We start from the raw sequence: 18814 nt of genomic DNA on the forward strand, positions 1-18814 counted from the left end.
TCATTCTATCTACCCCTGTGTGACCTCTCTGCACTTGAGCCAGTCACTAATCAAATCATTTTGCTTATGTGGCAGTGGGCTAGCTACAGTAGGGCAAGTGGGTCCCAAGTGAAGATGTTCATAAAGATATTAATTGATTGCTGCATTTTTTCATAAGTGAATGAGACCTAGCTGTAAGCAGATATCAGTCTGCCTACCAGTCTTAAAGCATTCAGAATCATTAGTGAATATGAAGAAAAACTAAGAGCCAAAGATGAATCCTAGCAGAACTCCTGCTTAACATCTTCACATTCCATGAGGAAAAAGCAGTGTTTTGCCAGGCAGTATCTTTGGTGCAATTTGACAGATAGCTCTACAGCCATCTTAATGCTTTAGTGCTGTAACCAGTCAATCTGAATCTGCAGATTATTTAGATGTCTAGGAAAAAGCCCACACTTTGGTTCGTGAGCCCTGCAAAGCTGACCAGAGTGAGGCAGCTTGTGGAATCCCCTGAGTCAGTGAAGGTTAAATAACCTCCACAGAAAAGATTAATGTGGAATGGTGACATTAGAGTGGCAGGGAGGCTAGGTGTTCGTGTAGCTTTCACAAGTGGTTACAGAACTGGTTGAAGTAGTTGATTCTGAGATATGATAGATTTGTGTTTTTTTTAGTGAAGATGTCCACAAAGGCAGTGAGTCTATTTTGGGATGGTTTCCCCTGTGCTCTGCCAATGTGTCCTTCACGTGAAGGTAGTAGATAATGCCCTGATTCCATTTTCGACTTGTACTTTGAGTCACATTTCTTCTTAGCAGATTACTTTCTAGTTTGGGGATGGCAAGTGAACTGCTTTCTAAGAAAGAAAGCACATTTGGAACAGAGAGCAAACTTAACAGGGCAAAAACACTACAAAATAACACGATTCTGGGTCAAGCGCAAATTTCATGCGAGACTAAGCATAGCTTAAAAGGTTGTTGTGTTTCCAGCAACTGATACATTTTTATCATGCTTAAATTAAGTAAGCTGTGTCTGTCATGCAGTAAAAGAGTTTCAATGAAATAACTTTAGATACAGCCAGGAATTCTGTTTATGTAGTCAGGAAGAAATGGAAACAGATGATCTGCTGTGGCGACCCCTTACGGGAACAGCCAAATGAAGAAGAACAAGTCTAGTGAAAATATGGAAGTGTAAAGAGCCATTTTAGTCTACCAATTTATACTCTGTTAAAGTAGCTTGTTATGCGTATGTAAATAAGTTAAAAACTAGTAAAGCATTTCGCATGGTGTGTGTGTGTGTGTGTGTGTGTGTGTGTGTGTGTGTGTGTGTGTGTGTGTGTGTGTGTGTGTGTGTGTGTGTGTGTGTGTATGTGTGTTTTTTGATTTTTGTGTTTTTGTCCTTATTCTGTTGTTTTGGTTCGTTTTATTCTATCTTTCTGCTAAGGATGAAAAAATTATTAGTAAGTAAGGGGAAATGTGTATGCATCTACAAACCTGATTTTTCAGAATACAGGTGCATTTGTTAAGGTTTGTCCTGACTGATTGTAAACACATGAAGAATGTTTTATCTGCATTTTCTTCTTTTGAGGAAAAATCTGCTTTTAATCATTTCTTCTGTTGTTCAAGTCACTACTCATTGTATACAGTGAGTGTATGACTCTGTTGATACTTCTTCCAGTACTGTGGCTACTGGTACTGTTTTGATTAGGTTTGTATGGCTGTATTCTCAGAACCTACCAGATGATGTTAAAAACGAGATTTTAAATTCACCTTTGGATAAAGATTTAGGTTTTAGCCCCTCTGCTGCAGAGGTGATAAAAAGTGTGATGAAAGGGGTAAGGTGATACAGGGAATCTCTAAGGTTTTTCCACCCTCTTTTTCCAAATGTTACAATGGATTCTCTAACTCCTCATCTGATCTGGTAAAAAAAACAAAATGTAGTCTGAATAAAGTACAGGTAAACAGATATTTAAGAAGAAGTGATGGGAATTCCAAGAAGAATTCTGGAAATTTCTGAAATCAAGGACAGTGCAATAAGTCAGAATAACTCTTTAAGATACTTTGCCTCCCACAAAGTCCATTTTTTTTTCCAGAAAGTCTGAATAATGAATATCCACTTTTCACCTTGGCAACAGATAGTTTTAGACAAATGGGTTTTGAAGGTCATTCTTCAAGGTTACAGATGGCAGTGGTAAGAAATTCCTGTGTTCCTGGAGTAATTCCTCATCGTCCAGACCAGGCAATTTTATTTTCACCTGTTATTCATCACATGCCATCACACGGAGAGATAGAACCATTTCCCCCCTCCCAGGTCTGAAAGGAGTTTTATTCAAGGATGTTTTTAGTGCCAAGGAAAGAAAATGCTTAGAGACCAGTTCTGCATCTTTCTTTCCTAAACTTGTGTTAATGCCCAAATTCAAAATGATGTTACTTCACACGCTATTACCTCTTCAAGTTTCCTTTAGCATTAGATTTAAAAGATGCTTGTCATGTTCTTATTCGCGTAGACTTTGGGTGTTTCTTAAGGTTATTTGTGTCTGGATCACATTATCAATTCTCTCCCTTACTCCACTGCACCAAGAGTGTTCACAAAGTGTCTGTCTCCAGTTATATCTCATTGCAGGCTACAGGGTTTCCAGATTTTTCCATCTTTAGACAACTTGCTTGTCTTTGCAGAGTGTTTTTCAAAGTGTCAGGTATCCCTCTTTTGGGTGAGAGATCTCTAACACAAGCTAGAATTCCAAGAGAACATTCAAAAGTCATTCTTGCTTCACAAAGTTGTGTTTCTGGGATGTCAACTAGACACTATAGTTCAAAGAGCTTTTCTTTTACAGGAACAATGGATCTATATCTAGCACTTTTTCTAGGGTTTTCCACTCAAACTTCGTATTTTGTCTCTCATGGCTTTTGTGATTCTCATGATATTATCCCCTGACAAGACTCCGCATGGTAAAAATACAGAAGTATCTGAAGTCTCTTTGGACCCACCACCAACATCCCTTCTCTTTTCAGATCCTAGTGCTGGGGATTGTTAAAAGGGAAATAATTTGGTGGCGCCAACAGATATTCCAAAATCCAGGTTTCACCTTCTTCCTCCCTGTTCCAAAGCAGTCAGTCATCATAGATGGTTCTGACTTTGCTGGGAGAGCTGTTTCAGGAGGGATAAAAGTGCAAGATGTGTGGGCAAGTGTGTGTGTGTGTGTGTGTGTGTGTGTGTGTGTGTGTGTGTGTGTGCGTGTGTGTATATATATATATATATATATATATATATATATATATATATATATATATATATATATAGGTTCTTGCCCTGATCAGCTAATCAAGACACTCGACTCTCTTTATCATCTTTGGTCCTTGGGACCTTGTCAGGTTGTTGCAGACAATATCAGTCATGTGGTACATCAAAAAGCAAAGGGGAACCAGGTTGTACCCACTCTACAAACTAGCCATGTTAGCTTTGGATATACCTTCACAATAAAATCTCACTCTACAGACATCCTACATTCTGTCAGAGCAAAACTGTATGGCAGACAAGCTGAGCAGGACAAGGGCAGACCTTCATGAATGGAAACTAGATCAGGTGGTCTTTCAAGATTTGATCTTTCTGCGGGGAGTTCCTCAAGTAGACCTGTTTTCCTCCTCTCTAAGCAGCCAGATGGTAAGATTTTGCTTCATGACTCCATGTAGGAAGTCCTTGAAGACAGATGCCTTTTCTTTTCCTTGGAGAGGTATGTTCCTGTATGCTTTTCCACACTTTCCACGTATATCCAGGGTAATTCTGAATATTCTAAAGGAATTCCCCAAAGCTTGTTATGGTGACTCCCTTCTGGCCCAGGCAACCATGGTTCTCCCTTCTTTTGGAAATGGCCAGGGCAATTACCACAAGCGTCCTCACGGACTGGATCTATTCACAAAAGAACAGGGGTGTTTGATACACCACAACACCAATCAACTTCAGTTGACTGCCTAGATGATAGGGTCTTAATTCCCTTTAGACACCTGTTTAATGAAAACCTGCAGCAGGTACTAATGGAGGCAAGAAAACCTGCCACTAGAAAGTCATATATTAGCAAATGGAAAAGGCTTTCTAGTTGGTGCCAACAGCATAATCAGCACTCATTTAGGGCTAGTTGTCCACTGGTTTTACAATATTTGTGTGAGTTACCGTCCTTTGACCTTTCTTACTCCTCTCTCAAGGTTCATTTATTGTCCATTTCAGCAGGTATGCCCATGGATCCTCTTCTTTCAATACATTCTTGTATCAAAATGTTTTTGAAAGAGGGTTTGCATTTAAAGACTCTTAAGAAAACCAGTACCCCCTGTTTGGTATCTTAATTTTGTGTTAAGCTAACACTTGCTCCATTTGAACCAGCTAGCCTGGCTGACCTGAGGTTCTTAACAAAGAAAATAATTTTACTGATTGCTATGACCTCTGCAACAAGGGTCTCTGATTTGCAAGCTCTTATGGTCAGTCAACCCCATCTCATTTTCTATAGGGATAGCGCTGCTTTGAGAACTAATCCTTTTACTCCTAAAGTTGTATCCAAGTTTACTTTAAGCCAGACGAGCAATCTCCCCATTTTCTTTCTTGAACCCAAAAAATGAGGGAGAAAGGATACTCCATACCTTGGATATCCACAGACAACTCAGCTACTATCTTGACAAAAGTAAATCTTTTAGATTTTCAGATTATTTGTTAATTTCTTGTGAAGTTAAGAATAAGGAACAACATACGTCAAAACAAACTGTTTTCATATGGTTGTCTAAGTCTATTTTTTATAGCCTTTTAATTTTTTTTTTTTTTGGTGTAATCACTGCTGAGCTATTCCAGGCAGGGTCAAGACTCACTCTACCAAGGCTTTGGCCTCATCTGTGGCTGTTTGGAAAGGATTGGAATCTGGAAGCATTCTAGAAGCTGCTACTTGGTCCTCTATACATACTTTTACAAAGCACTATAAGCTTGATTTCTTCTCTAGTTCTAGATCAGGCTCTGCAAGGACCTTTCTCCAGGGGCTCTTGGACTCTTCCTTCCACCTCCCAAGGTACCGTACCTGTATAGCTAAGGTTACTGCATCAGTAATCAATATGATGAACATAGTACAGTTGTACAAGTAAACTTACCATAACAGTAGATGCTCAAATCATCACTGCTGCAGTAGCTGCTCCCTCCTATCCACCCCTGCTTATTTTTTGGTGTGTTTATGCCAAAGTGTGTTTTTTTTTGTTTGTTTGTTTTTCCTAACATTCTCATTTCAAGGCTCAGCCTCCCTGCCCTGTTGGCAGGAAAGCGCTGAAGCTTTTGACACCCAAACTTGTCTTTTAGTCAGCTCAGCTCGAGCTGCCAGACAGTTTGGGCATGCGGAAGCTGCCCTGAAGCTTTGGAAGCTAGCCAGCTTTTATATCTATGTAGCTAAGGTTACTGCACAGTGATCATTTGAACATCTGCTGTTATTGTAAGAATACTTACACAACTGTACTTTGCCTTAAGCCAGCCCCAGACTACTTACCTTTTCCTTGCCACCATCTGGTGTAGACCTGCAACCTTTTATTGGTACAGAGGTCAGACACATCCTCCTGGGCTGTTCCAGTATCTGCCTCAGGTACAGGAGAACCAAGCCCTTTAGGTGCAGGAGAGGTCCAGGGTAAGAGACCCTGCCATACATAATAGTCTGTTCCCAGATATTTTGTCCACTAATGTAGTTCATAGTACGAAGAAGTACAGACTTCACCACACATCAGACAGTCAGGTTATTACCCTATATAGGGCTGATGTGGTTTCCTTAGCTATGTGTGTTTTGCAGTCAGCTAATCTCACAGCCCATGCTCCTTGTGACATCCCTGCTGTGGGCCAGTAATCAAGGATCCTCAGTTCTCACCATTGACACCAGTGAGGGACAAACAAAGATAGATAGACATGGTATTTCCAGTTGCAGCTCTCTGCACCAAACACAATTTCCCTTAAGAGCGCACAGGAAGCACACTCATTCCTGTGGCTGGGTCAGTTACATATTAGAAACACGAAAAGGCTAAATGTCGAATGTATGTACATCGACACATAAAGGTCATTCTAGAAGCTGCTACTTGGTCCTCTATACAACAGAGTCTGTTAGACTCTGTGTCTTTTAGCCAGCAGTGTGATGGTGGGGATTAGGAAATATGTCCTTATCCCTATGGTAGTGTGGTCTCGGAGTTGGTATATTTAAGTAGGGGGGTGTGAGGGGGTGCAGGGGGGCTTGTCCCCCTGAAAAAGCATATTAAATTAATGTTTATTTTTTATTTTGCTTACCTGTTTGATGCGTTTTGATTACGAAACACGTTCAGTGTGTTGATTTTCACCGTTTATGTGTTTTGCTTTGTATGTACATCGACCTTTATGTGTCGATGTACATACATTTGGGATTTAGCCTTTTCGGGCCCCCCCCCTCTCCAGACCCCAAATAAGGCTCCCCACTGACATAGCTGTAGAGTTGAGTCCTCAGCCAAATGTTCCAAGCCAAGTCCTCCACCACTCTCTCTATGACACCTATGTTCTGTGTCCCTGCTTCAAGTAAGTGACATACGCAATCTTTGAGATTTGATTTTCACACACACACACACACACCTGGGAAAGGCTGGCACCGCTTTACCAGCTGTGCCCCCACTGCCCAGACTAGATAAGGTAGATACTGCCACCAGAATACTCCAAAGCCAGCTACTCTAAGGCTATAACAAAGGTACCTAATTATACTGAATAAAATTAATACTAATGCAAATGGAAGTGTTTGACCAGTGCAGCAAGCCTTTCAGAAGCTGCCACAGTGTCACCAAATAAATATAAGTACTCTGAAAGGTTAACTATTTCCTAAAAAGACCACCCACTGTGAAAAGTTTAAATATATTTAATAATAAATAATAAAAGAACATGAAGATTCTAAATATCTATTTACAGTAAACAGAGTTTCAGTCTCAGGAATTATTAAAAATAGATGGAAAGGTTCACACAGATACAGAAAAACACTACTTAACTAATCTCACTATATTTTCCTAACTGATTAAAGAATTACTGTTCCATGGTTCACTTATTAGAGCAAGGCAAGGTGAAGTAGGTGGGAGGTCTTTCTTTGTCAGGTTTCACAGACTGCTGAGAGCTAAGTGATGTATCTCACTAATATCTAAATATTTTTTCAGAGCTGGCTATAGAATGACATCACATCTGTTCTGGTTTCCACACTACCCCCCTGACTAGAACCTGAGCCAGAGTCTAGCACATATGTGTCATAATACACACACATAGAGTTTTGCTAAGATGTGTTACAGCATCTGGAATCTATAAAACCATTTTAGCATTTCCACCCTTCCAGGGTAGCAATTAGTGCACCACTAAGGACATTGCAGTAGGATTCCTAGTCCTGGGTTTCACAGACATTTTTTTTCTCTGGCTACAATCAGAACTGTAAAATACAATCTTTATGGCCTATACCAGGTAATTTAATTTCAGACCATTTTTTCAAAGTTAGCTGGACTGAGATTAACCTCTTTTCTTCCAGTATCCTCTGTTACAATATATTCATTTCAACAGTTACAGTACAGTCTGACATACAAGTGTATTTCTTTTCTGTCCAGCAGGACCCACTGTTGGTACATTGTTTTAACACACGCAGATTTACAGATACATTTTTCAACACAAGCATCTACACAAGTCAGGTTGATATACAAATGACATATAATTCTTTACAAAACTCCAGTTGCTATGCTGGCATATGTTACACATCCACTGCCCTACTTTCTCCTGGCATAGCTGGCACTACCTCACATCGTCACTTTCCTATTCAGAATGACTGTGGGGTTGCCTGCTCTAGCGATCAGTCTAGCACCATAGATTTGAATGGGGACTGTGATGCAGACAGTAGTGAGCACTGTGAGTCCATCCACTCTGGTTCTTCAGAAGATGAATGGGGTTAAAAATCTAAGCAAGTGTTCACCTTTCCACAGATGCTAGCTATGTTTAGAGATGTATTTGACTGAAGCAGTCTGGAGTTATGCCAGATGTTAGCAAAGTTTGTGATGTTATTGAAGATGATATTCCAAATGTTTGGCTGTTTTTCCTCTGTTACTGGCCTTAGAAGATGTGTATAAAACTGCATGTAAAACCCCTTTGGCGACTGAACCAGTTCCTAAAAAGGCTTTGAGGAAATGCAAGGTGTACTCTGATCTTGCAGTTCTCTTTTTTCTGTTGTCAACTGACCCAGCTGCAGTTTCTCTAGCTGCCAACTCTAACAAGAAAGCCTTTATTTCTTCTAACCCTGCAACACTGGATAAAATTGGCAAGTGGTTAGAATTTCAGGGAAAATAGTTGGCTCGTAATTTAAGGTTTAGAATTTAAAATTATCAGGGCTTCATTTGGAAATTAATTTTGCAATCTGCTTACAATTTGTATGACTTTGTTGTATTTTTGCTTGCTGAACAGAAGTGTTGTATGAATAAGATTGCTTCTAATGTGATTAGGATTTCAAATCATTCTTTATGGTATTGAGATGATATTCTTGGTTACATAACCAGAATTTTTCTGAGGATTTAGATAGTGGATTTTGAGTACTCCTTCAACTTTTGAATTAGTGTTTGTTTCCACTGTCCCAGATTCTCAAACAATGGAATGACAGAGGTAAATTGATGCACGGGGCATCTAAAATGTTTCATAGTCCCAGGTTTTCCCTTAACAAGGTATCCAACTTCAGTGGAGTTGTTTGTCTTTTCCCGGTTAGGGGTCGCCACAGCGGAACTCCAGTCTGCTAATGATTGGCAGTAGATTTTTTTATGGTGCCGAGTTGCCAGCCCGACGCCCAACCTTCAGCAAAGGCATGCCCATTCACGCATGTCTTTCAGAGGCCACTCAACCGCGGGGAGGACATGCAGAATCCACACAGAAGGCACTCCAGCCATGAATCGAACAGGAGGACCTCTTGCTGTGAGGCAACAACGCTACCCTTGTACCACCGTGGCTTACAGAGGTAAATTGGTGCATGGGGTATTTAGAATGTTTCATATTCCCAGATTCTCCTTTAACAAGGTATCCAACATCAAACGGTGGAACAAAACAAAAATCCCAGCTTAACAAGAGTCAGGATACCAAGAAGAAATGACAGAAGGATAATGTTTTCAAACCAAGTAAAAGGGGTTCCTTTTTCAAAAAAGATCATTCCCCTGCTGAACAATAACTATGCCAAGACTTGGGGCATCCCATTCATTCCTCCTGTCATTCGTCATCTTCTCCTTCCCCCAGGCTTTTGCTTAGCCCAGCAGCCTGGCCACAAATAGTTTGACACCTGGGTGCTGAGAATAATTCAGTGAGGATACTCTTGGCAGTGGACAAAACATCCTCCTTCCTTCAGAGAAATCCCCACGTACCCTCCACATCTGTTTGGAGTTGCAAGCAGGAGTTATGGAAGTAATTCCCACACAACAAAATGGAAAATTATTTTACACAATAAACTTTTGTTGCCCAACAAGGAGCTATCATGGAGACCAGTGTTAGATCTGTCATACCTAAATACCTCTCTGAAAGTACCCAAATTTGAAATGGTTAGACTGCAGACAGTCCTACTCCTCCTTCTGGATCACTCTTTCATGGTGACTTTGCATCTGAAGGATACTTATCATCACATTCCAATGCTTCCAACTTAAATTTGAACATACAAAAGTCCTGTCTCACACTCTCACCAAAAATTGTATTCCTGGGGTTTGTGATGGACACAGAAAAAAAGAATGACCTTTCTACTAGAAGGTAAAGTCCTGACTGTTCAGAACATTTTCAGGGATTTTTCTGTCCAAAAAGCTGCCTCCACAAGAGAATTTCTCAGATTTCTAGGCCTCATGGCAGTAGTGATCCTCATGACACCACTTGCCAGACTCCACATGAGAAAGATTCAATGGTATTTAAAAACTGTTGGACTCAGTACCTGCTTGCTTCCCTTGGTGTTCCAAGTACCAGTGCTAAATTTTTGTGAAACTGGGGAGTTACAGTGGTGGAGGGATCAGGTGTTTCTCAATCCAGACCTGCTCTTCTCCTTCCAGCACCCAGTTCAGTCAGTCCAGACAGACTCATCATACTTTGCATGGAGAACAGTGTCCATGGGAGTTCTAGTGCAAAATGAATGAGGTCCTTCAGTCACTACAAAGCACATAAATGTCAAAGAAATGTTAGCAGTGATTAAGACTTTAAAAGTTCTTCACCACTATGAACCTATGAACTTTTGGTCTCCAGGTCCCCTTTTATTGTTCTCAGACAACACCACAGTCATGTGGTGCCTGAACAAACATGGGGAGTACAAGGTTATGCTATCTTTGCCAGTTGGCAATGATGTCGTGGGAGCTAACCTTATAGCATTCTCTGATGTTTCAGGCCTAATCTATCCCATCAGAGCAAAATTTAGTGCCAGATAGACTAAACAGCTCCAGACAAACCCTGACAAGGGGAAAATACCATGTTCCCCAGATGTGAAGAGCACTTTAAATAGTTCTGTTCATCACCTTTCAAAACAAACAGTCAGAAGAATTTTGTTTGCAATGTCCTTGCAGCCTATGCTTTGAGGACAGAAGCATTCTCATTCCCTAGGATGGGAATGTTTCTTTTTACATTTCAACACTTTCCACTGATATCCAATGTACTTCTGAAGATTCAGATCTCAGCTTTGTTCTTGAAGAATTGACCTTATTTCCTTTTGAACCTGCCTTTTTAAGCTGCTTTGAGGTTTATCATTTGGAAAACTGTTTTGCATATTTCACTGACATCTGTGAAGTGAGTCTCTGAGCTGGTTCTCCGGTTCGATTCTCGGCTGGGGTACCTTCTGTGTGGAGTTTGCATGTTCTCCCTGTGTTCGCGTGGGTTTCCTCTCCGTACTCGTTTTCCTCCCACATTCCAAAGACATGCATCTAAAAAATTACCAAAGATCTTTGTGGTGACCCCTTTTTTGGCCCAGACAAAGTTGCCTTTCCCTTTAAATGGAATTGGTCAAAGGAAATTACCTCAAGCTTAATCACACTCTGGATCTGCTCAAACAGTATCAGGGACAACTGATGCACCACAACTTAGAGCAGTTGCCACTGACAGTCTGGATAATTCTTTCTTGATACATTTTAGGCACTTGTTCAGATGAGAATGTGCAGCAGGTATTGAAGGATGCAAGAAAACCTGCATCTAAAAAAAATCTTATGTTCACAAGTGGAAGAAGTTTTCTAGGCGGTGCTTAACTATAACAGGCCCTCTGAAATTAGTGTTTACTCCTCTATTTTTAAAATATTAAAAAAATAATTATAGATACTCAACAATGGCTTATCTTATGTATCTGTCAAGGTGCATCTTGTGGCCATCTCACCTTGTTTGCCCATGGATCCCCCTCTTTCATCTCTTTTTTATGGTCAAACAGTTTATGACAGGAGTGTTACACTTGAGACTACCCTCAAAAGCAAATTCCTCCACCTTGGGATCTCAGCTTTGTTCTTGAAGAATTGACATTATTTCCTTTTGAACCTGCCTTTTTAAGCTGCTTTGAGGTTTATCATTTGGAAAACTGTTTTGCATATTTCACTGACATCTGTGAAGTGAGTCTCTGAGCTGCAAGCTGTCATGGTGGGCTAACCTTATCTGATTTTCCACAAGGACAGGGTTGTTTTATGCATTAATCCTTCTTTCATGCTACAAGTTCATAGGTTCATAGGTGTGTACTAGGCTAATGTTGTTTCTGAATTTACCCTGAATCAAGCCATCAATCACTCACTTTCCTTTCTGGAATCTAAAAATATGGGAGAGCAGATTTTGCATACCAGGGATGTTCACAGGCAGCTCAGGTACTACTTTGACAGAACTAAGCTAGCTCTTCAGGAAAGCTTAAAGCAAGTGATTGCTACTTGGTTGCCCCCTGCTATTATGTTTTGTTACTCTCACCACGGTAAATTTATTCCAGGCAAGATTAAGGCTTTTTCCACCAGAGCCTTATACTCATCAGTAGAAAACTAGAAAGTTGTGGACTGTAGACTTATTCTAGAGGCAGCCACTTGGTCCTCTGTCTATAACTTTACAAAGGAAAAACTGGATTTTTTCTCAAGTTCCACAGCAGGCTTTGTGAGGAACATTCTCCAGGGGCTCCTGGATCCTTGTCCTTCCTCCTCCTAGGTAGGGTAAAGTTTGGGAATCTCCCCATATGCCATTGAGGCACTGTGAATGCTGAACACAACAGAATTATGCAAGTCCTACTTACCTATAATAGCAGATGTTTGAATTTCCCACTGCCTCAGTGGTAGCGCACACCCACCTCCTCTCTTATTTTGTATATAGTTCGATGGTATCCAACCTTGTATTGTTGGCTGGCTTTGGTTATTTGTGTTTGTGTTTGTGGCTGTGAATTGGTTGATTTCAGGCAGTTTTTGCTTCTCGTCCTTCTTGGTTCTTCCAACTTGGCACTCAAAGCTTGAATAACTGATTTTTGGCAACAAGGGTTAGGCTTCCCTTGCTGGAAAAGACTTGACCAGTCCCCTATCACAGAGAGTCAGAGGAGGGGATTCTGAGCTCTGAAAATCTGCCAGTGTGAGTTTGTGCAGGCACAGTACCCATATGCCACTGAGGCAGTGTGAAATTTGAACATCTACTGTACAGGTAAGTAGGACTTACACAACAGTACTTTATTTGTGGTGAAAACTTTTATAAAACTGTGTTTAGAGGATGGGTAAGTGTAAGTTTTGTTTTTCAGTCTTTTATGTGGAAATCACTACATTTTTGATACTTAACTCTCTTATCAGCTGCTGTCGCTGTCAGTGATATCTGGACTACAGACTTCATTTTTGCCTTTAGCATGGAACAACTTCACAGCTCCTAGATTCTTCCTTCTACCAGCCACAAAAAAAGAAAATTTCAACACAACCATTACCCCTTCATCAGGTTATGAATTTGCCTCATGCACAGATAGGTGACTCTGCTGTGGCCATTTCTGGTTTCTCAGACCACTCGTCTTCTACCTTGGTTTCCTCTGGTGTAGTCCCTTCATCCACCATGGACCAGAGATTAGACGCATCTAATGTACCTGTTGGAGAATCCTTACTGGACATAGAAGAATCACTCTTGTCAGCCTCAGATGAAGGGATGGAGAATGCCTCTTTATCTAGATGTGGTAGGATGTCTGTTCCCTGCGATGAGGTGCCTGATGGGAGTTGTCCACTTATATGGAATTTCCTGTTAAAAAAGAAACAGAAAGTTAAAACATGTATTTTGCCCTGTCTCGGTTATCTTTGACAGGAATGTGTTTATTGGGCTTAGCTCAGGGTTTAGTTCTGGCTGTTGAGCCCTAACATCCTGATTTTACTGGTAAATGAGAAGGAATTTGTCATTTTCTGAAGATTTCCAGTATAGGTATTAAAGAAATGAGTTTGATGGAACAACTGCTGATGTTCTTCGTGTTTCACTGTTGCAGTCATCACATTTGGGTTATCTGCCTGTAGGTAGCCCTCAGCCAGCCTGAATACCAGAGTCTTGAATTCCTGCGCCGGATGCTGTCTCTTCTTCCATGACGTCAGGTCGTCAGGGGTATAAAACATGCAGCCAACACCATTACATCAGTCTTTCTTGCCGTGCGGTGCCCGAAGCAGAAGCAGTTCGCAAGTGCCGGTCAGCTGACTCCTGAAATTTTCGTTTTTGAGTTTCAGAACTGAAGTCTTCAAAAAAAAAAAGATAAGTACCCCATTGGGGATCTTTTTTTCTTGCTCCAACCAATGTCAGTAAAAGTTAACAATTGTCTTACCTGTGGAAAGCAAATATATCATAAAGATTTTCATTCGTACTGCATTCCATGCTTAGGCCCAGACCATGACGTACCTCGCTGTCGGTTTTGTGCCTTGTTGAACCCCCGAACTATTCAACGCCGGGCTGTTTTTGCATCAAATTATTTTGGTACTCAGTATCAGTACTCCGAAATGGCTTCATTAAGCCATCCGACTACCAATCTTCCTAAAAAACCTAAAGATAAAGACAGAGACAGGCCGCATAGGTCCAAAACTTCTGACAATGCTTCCATTAAGCTAGTCGCCAGTCCGCCGGTACTCAGTGAGGCGCTTTCGCAGACCCTAATACCCGCTACTTCAAATTCGCAGGCCTCTACTGAGACCCATTCGGAGTCCGGTATGCCACCAGATGCTTCTTCGACTGTGGAACCTGCGGATGTATCTACCTTGAATGAGTCCGGAGCCGCTGTGCAGGCACTGACTTCTGAGGGTGTATTCAGGCCTACAGACTTGCATTTTAAACCAACGCCAACTTCATCATCAAGGCCTAAAACTCGCACCACGCCTAGAAAACCGATGTCCAAACAGCATGCTCATGCCCATATGCCTAAAAAAACAAATGCTTAGAATGGCTGAAGACCTTATTACCTTAATTAGGGGAAGCCAGCCTTCCCCCTGTAAGAGACCTAGGACTGATTTTCCTTCTGATTGTTCTGATCAGGAATCTGATATTTCTGTTCCTTCGATTACCAGGATTGGCCCTTATCTACCTATGAGGATTCTGATGCAGAGGATTCCATTCCCTGTGCCTCCCCTCCAGAAGATTTTTCTTTTGGTGAAACCTTGCACACTCTTAGGAAGCATTTCCGCTGGGAAAGCCAGGATTACTCTGACTCCAAAAAGAGGCTTAGGGAATTCTTACTTCTTCTTCAACACAGGCCTTTAGCTATCCCTCCTGTTCTGGACGTTGTAGATGATGCTTTCTTGGAAACTAGCCTTTCCCCAGACACTTTACCTCCAGCTCCCAGAAAACCTGACAGGTATTACAGAGTACCTGACTCTCATAAATTCCTCTTCAAGAATCCTACTGCGGATCCAGAGACCATTTCTCAAGGACCAAAAGGCATTAAGGCTGCTGCTGCCAAAAATCCTACTCCTTCTGATAGAGATTCTAGAGCCTTAGACAGATTGGGTAAGAAGGTATACACGTCTGCTACTTTGGCCATTAGGGCTTTAACTTGCCAGTTTCATATGTTAAAGTACCAGCCACATATTATGGGACTATTTAAACAGAAAATTATGTTGATTCTTGACTGTGCTGAACACAAAGAATTACAGAATTTAATGCATTCTGCAGAACAAGTTGGTAAACATACTTTGCTATGTGGTTTTGATTCTTTAGAAGCATCTTGCAGGGCTGCTGTCACTGGGTCTGTACTTAGAAGGCATGCTTGCTTAAGGAGCAAAACTTGCCAGATCATGTTAAAGCTAAATTACTGGATGCTCCCTTAAACCAAGACCACCTGTTTGGCAACAAAGCAGAAGAGGTCCTCAAAAGGATGGAGGAAAAAGCTAAATCTATGCAAACTGTTAAAGAATTCCTACAAGTACAGCCTCCCAGATTTAGTAGACATTGGCCTTCAAAGAATTGGTCCTTTCCAGTATCTTCCAGGTCCTCTCAGTCCAAACTCAGGAACAACAAACCACCTAGGTTACAGTCTCAGATTAAAAAGCTGCTGTTGGCAGTACATGCACTTATTCATGCACAAGTCTTAAACATTTTATTAATATATCACTTCCATATCTTTTGTAGTTGGATTTATTCAGCATTTGATGATGAGTATAGGGTATGAATCAGAACCTGCTTGTTTAAAGGTGTACACTGAGTGAACGGTTAAAACAGAAGACTTTCAGTTAATATAAAAGGAGAAGACAGATAAGAAAATTGGAAGTGAGATGAAACATAGAAAAATAGAAGTTGAACATGGGAGACTGAATCAGTGCATTATTTCTGTAATTTAATGCAGTGTTTTTTTTTTTTTATTATTATTTCCAACTAATATATCCTATGCAAAACCAAATTCCCTCTAGGCTCTAAGAAGAGATAGCACAATAACCATACTACACACACACTTCTGCTCAGATAGACTTCCAAAGTCAGATACCTGAAAACGCGTAGCTTACAAGTACAGCCAGTCCATTCAAAAGGCGAATCCTCTCGCACTACACCAGTTCTGCTCAGATACCAGCAGACTTGCAATTTCCAAAATCTGAAAATGCTTACAAGCACAAATCATTTCCCACTTGCAAGACCAGGCTGCCCATTCAAAATAAAACCTTACCTTCTTGTGTGCCCAAGCCAGTCAAAATAAACCTTACCAACCTTCTCGACCCTCGAGTGCAGCAGCTGCAGCCAGAATACATCCAAAACAAAGTTTCTCGAGTGCTAGAATACAATCCCTTCAAAAATGAAGCGCCAGCCAGAACCCGGAAATGTAAGCCCATAAGCTTAATTCCGATAGGCTGGTAGCCCCGACTGAGCTGACATCATCATGCACGTGATGATGTCAGCTCCAAAAGCATGAAAAAAATTTAAATAAAAAACTGGGGGGAAAAAACGGAAATGAAAGGGTGCCACTCGGGAATCGTGGCACCCCATTATTTGGACCCCAAAACTCGGTAAAAACCAAGAAATTCGGTACGGTTTGGAGGTATGACCATAGCACATGTATTTGAGGTTTTGGTATGACGTCTGGAATAGGTACATTAAATAGAATGAGTGAATCAGTAATTATACATTTATCATTCCATACTGCATTACAGAAATTCCTAAAATAATTCCAAAAAAAAAAAAGATAACATTTTACATAAAACAGTCATATGATACCAATCAGCATTTTCTCATTTACATCTCCAGCATTTCATATCTTTTTTTTTTATTTTACCAACTTTTTGTGGTGTTAAATAGCATCTGTGAAGGACTTTCCAGGTATGTATCTTCCAGTATGAAAAGATTGTTGTTTTTCCTATTAATCTTAGAAGTTGTTTTTCTATTAGTAGTAGTAGTAAATTGTTCATTATTAATTTTCATGGAGTAGTTCCAGTAAGAGGCCTCAATGAAGTTAAAATCTGATCTAACAGTTTTATAATTCATAGAAGTAAATGAAGTACCTCTTAGAGAGCTATTTATAATATTATACATTAATTCTAAAGTTTTAGGTGTATTGTTATCCTGAATGTCTAATAATTGAATTATTTTATTATAAAAGAATTCTCTACAGACCTGTATGTCTAACCAGTTACTATTATTTAGCCTAGAGATGTTTTTGATGTATGCTTAAGATGATGAATTAAGCATTTTCTTAACTCAAGTTTTCAATAATTTCTTTACTAGCATGAAGGACAAGAACCTCCTGCTCCTCCACTAGATTAAATCAAGTCGTTAGCCAGTCAAGAGCTCAAGTGACCAAAACAACTTCTGTGGCCTGACAACTCAACCTCCATTTGGATATTAGTTTTCATGTACATCCACATGTGCATAATTTATTCATGTTTTCCTCTGGTATTGGTAGTAATAATAATAATAATCATCCATATCCTGATGATTAGTTTTGCTATATAAATGTTGGAACTCTTGCCATATAGTAATTTTTGTTAATATTTTCAGAAAACTAGGGTGTGCCAGTTAATAGGTTACATTAACTCTTTCAGGCAGCTGTGGCATTTTAACAGCATTTTTTAAACATTTTCTAATACTGGACATTCCAACATTTCTGATCATTCAGTATACAGTGGAGTGAATCAGTCATGCTGATCTTCGTGCTTCGTTTAAAACATGAGTTATATTCATTTTTTTAGAACATTACTTAAAGAAAATAGTGATTCAGCTTAAAGCCAGAAAGAAAGAAATTGTTAGTGTTTTAGTGAAGTGTTTGTCTCATGGCTTTAAGTTGTTTTGTTATTTTTGTATTTACTGCATATGTTGACATAGTGCAAAACATAGGAGTTTTCAGTCTTAAAAGTTTTCTGATGCATATTTAAGCATCACATTGTTATTAAGAGTGATGTAAGCAATATGTGCGTACTTAGTAAGTTAAATTAACCTTTGGCACTTAATTCCTTCCCTGGTGTTGATTATAATATTTTAATAGATAAATTAGATTCCGACCTTAAAATGTTAAAGGTTCTGGTCCTGTTTGCAGTTCTATAAGCAAAAAAAAAAAGTTTCTGTGTTCTGATATAAAAAAAAAGTTTTCATAAAAAATGCATTTTATACAAGTCATTACTATGAATGACAGCTTCTGAAGAAGATCCAGTTGTATCCACTCATAGCCACCTATGATGTCAGAGAAACATAGAATTTTCTAAAAAATCTAACATTTTAATTTGCTCATTTTATGAAGGATGACCTGTATCAGAGCGAGTTGATGGTTTAAAACTAGACCATTTAAATCATCAAATGTTTGTGTTTTTTAGGGATGTGTAGATCCATAAAATGAATCAGAATTGCCTTGTGCTTACTGCAGTGGCACTTGGGGTGGGGACATGAGTAGGGTTGCCACCTGTCCCTCTTTGTGACGGACAGTCCCACTTTTGGCAGTTGTGTCCTGTGAAAAAAACTAAAAAATGGCAAATGTCCTGAGATTTTTAAGACAGAAAAATTTTTCTTCTTAGTTTTTCCTTAATAAAACAGTAAAACAGTTATTTTGTGAACATAACATAAACATATTACATGAAAGCACATAAGCAGCAAAAAAAACAAAATAATAAGCTTGTATTTTGACAAAAAGTTAGTCCTTGTTTTGCACTAGCTGTGGGTATGTTTTTGTCCATTTAAAAAACATTTCCCAAAAATGTCTTCTGAAAAGCTTCAAAAAGGTGGCAACCCTAGACATGAGTGCCTCAGAGGATAGGAGATATGTCAGTCTATTTCATCATAACCAGATAATCTGATATGTTGACGTTTTGATAACACCTGTATATCATTAAATAGTTGATATGCATAATTGAGTAAATATACACCATCGTTTGTATTACAGATGCTGAGAAAGCATGCTGTTGCTGCAGTAATATGTACAATTTGCATGTATGCT

General features: G+C 39.8%; 1 protein-coding gene across 1 annotated transcript in view; it reads left to right on the forward strand.

The window, feature by feature from the left end:
* SMIM14 (small integral membrane protein 14) overlaps positions 1-18266 on the forward strand; it is a 734614-nt gene extending 716348 nt beyond the window's left edge. The window contains exon 5 of the mRNA XM_044062934.1: positions 17116-18266. Within this exon, the coding sequence (XP_043918869.1) occupies positions 17116-17154 (39 nt within the window). The 3' untranslated portion in view covers positions 17155-18266. The remainder of the gene's footprint in view (positions 1-17115) is intronic.
* The last annotated feature ends 548 nt before the right edge of the window (positions 18267-18814 follow it).

This window comes from Protopterus annectens, chromosome 2.part1 (genome assembly GCF_019279795.1).
Source record: "Protopterus annectens isolate FY-2018-M chromosome 2.part1, PAN1.0, whole genome shotgun sequence".
Lineage (NCBI taxonomy): Eukaryota > Metazoa > Chordata > Ceratodontiformes > Protopteridae > Protopterus > Protopterus annectens.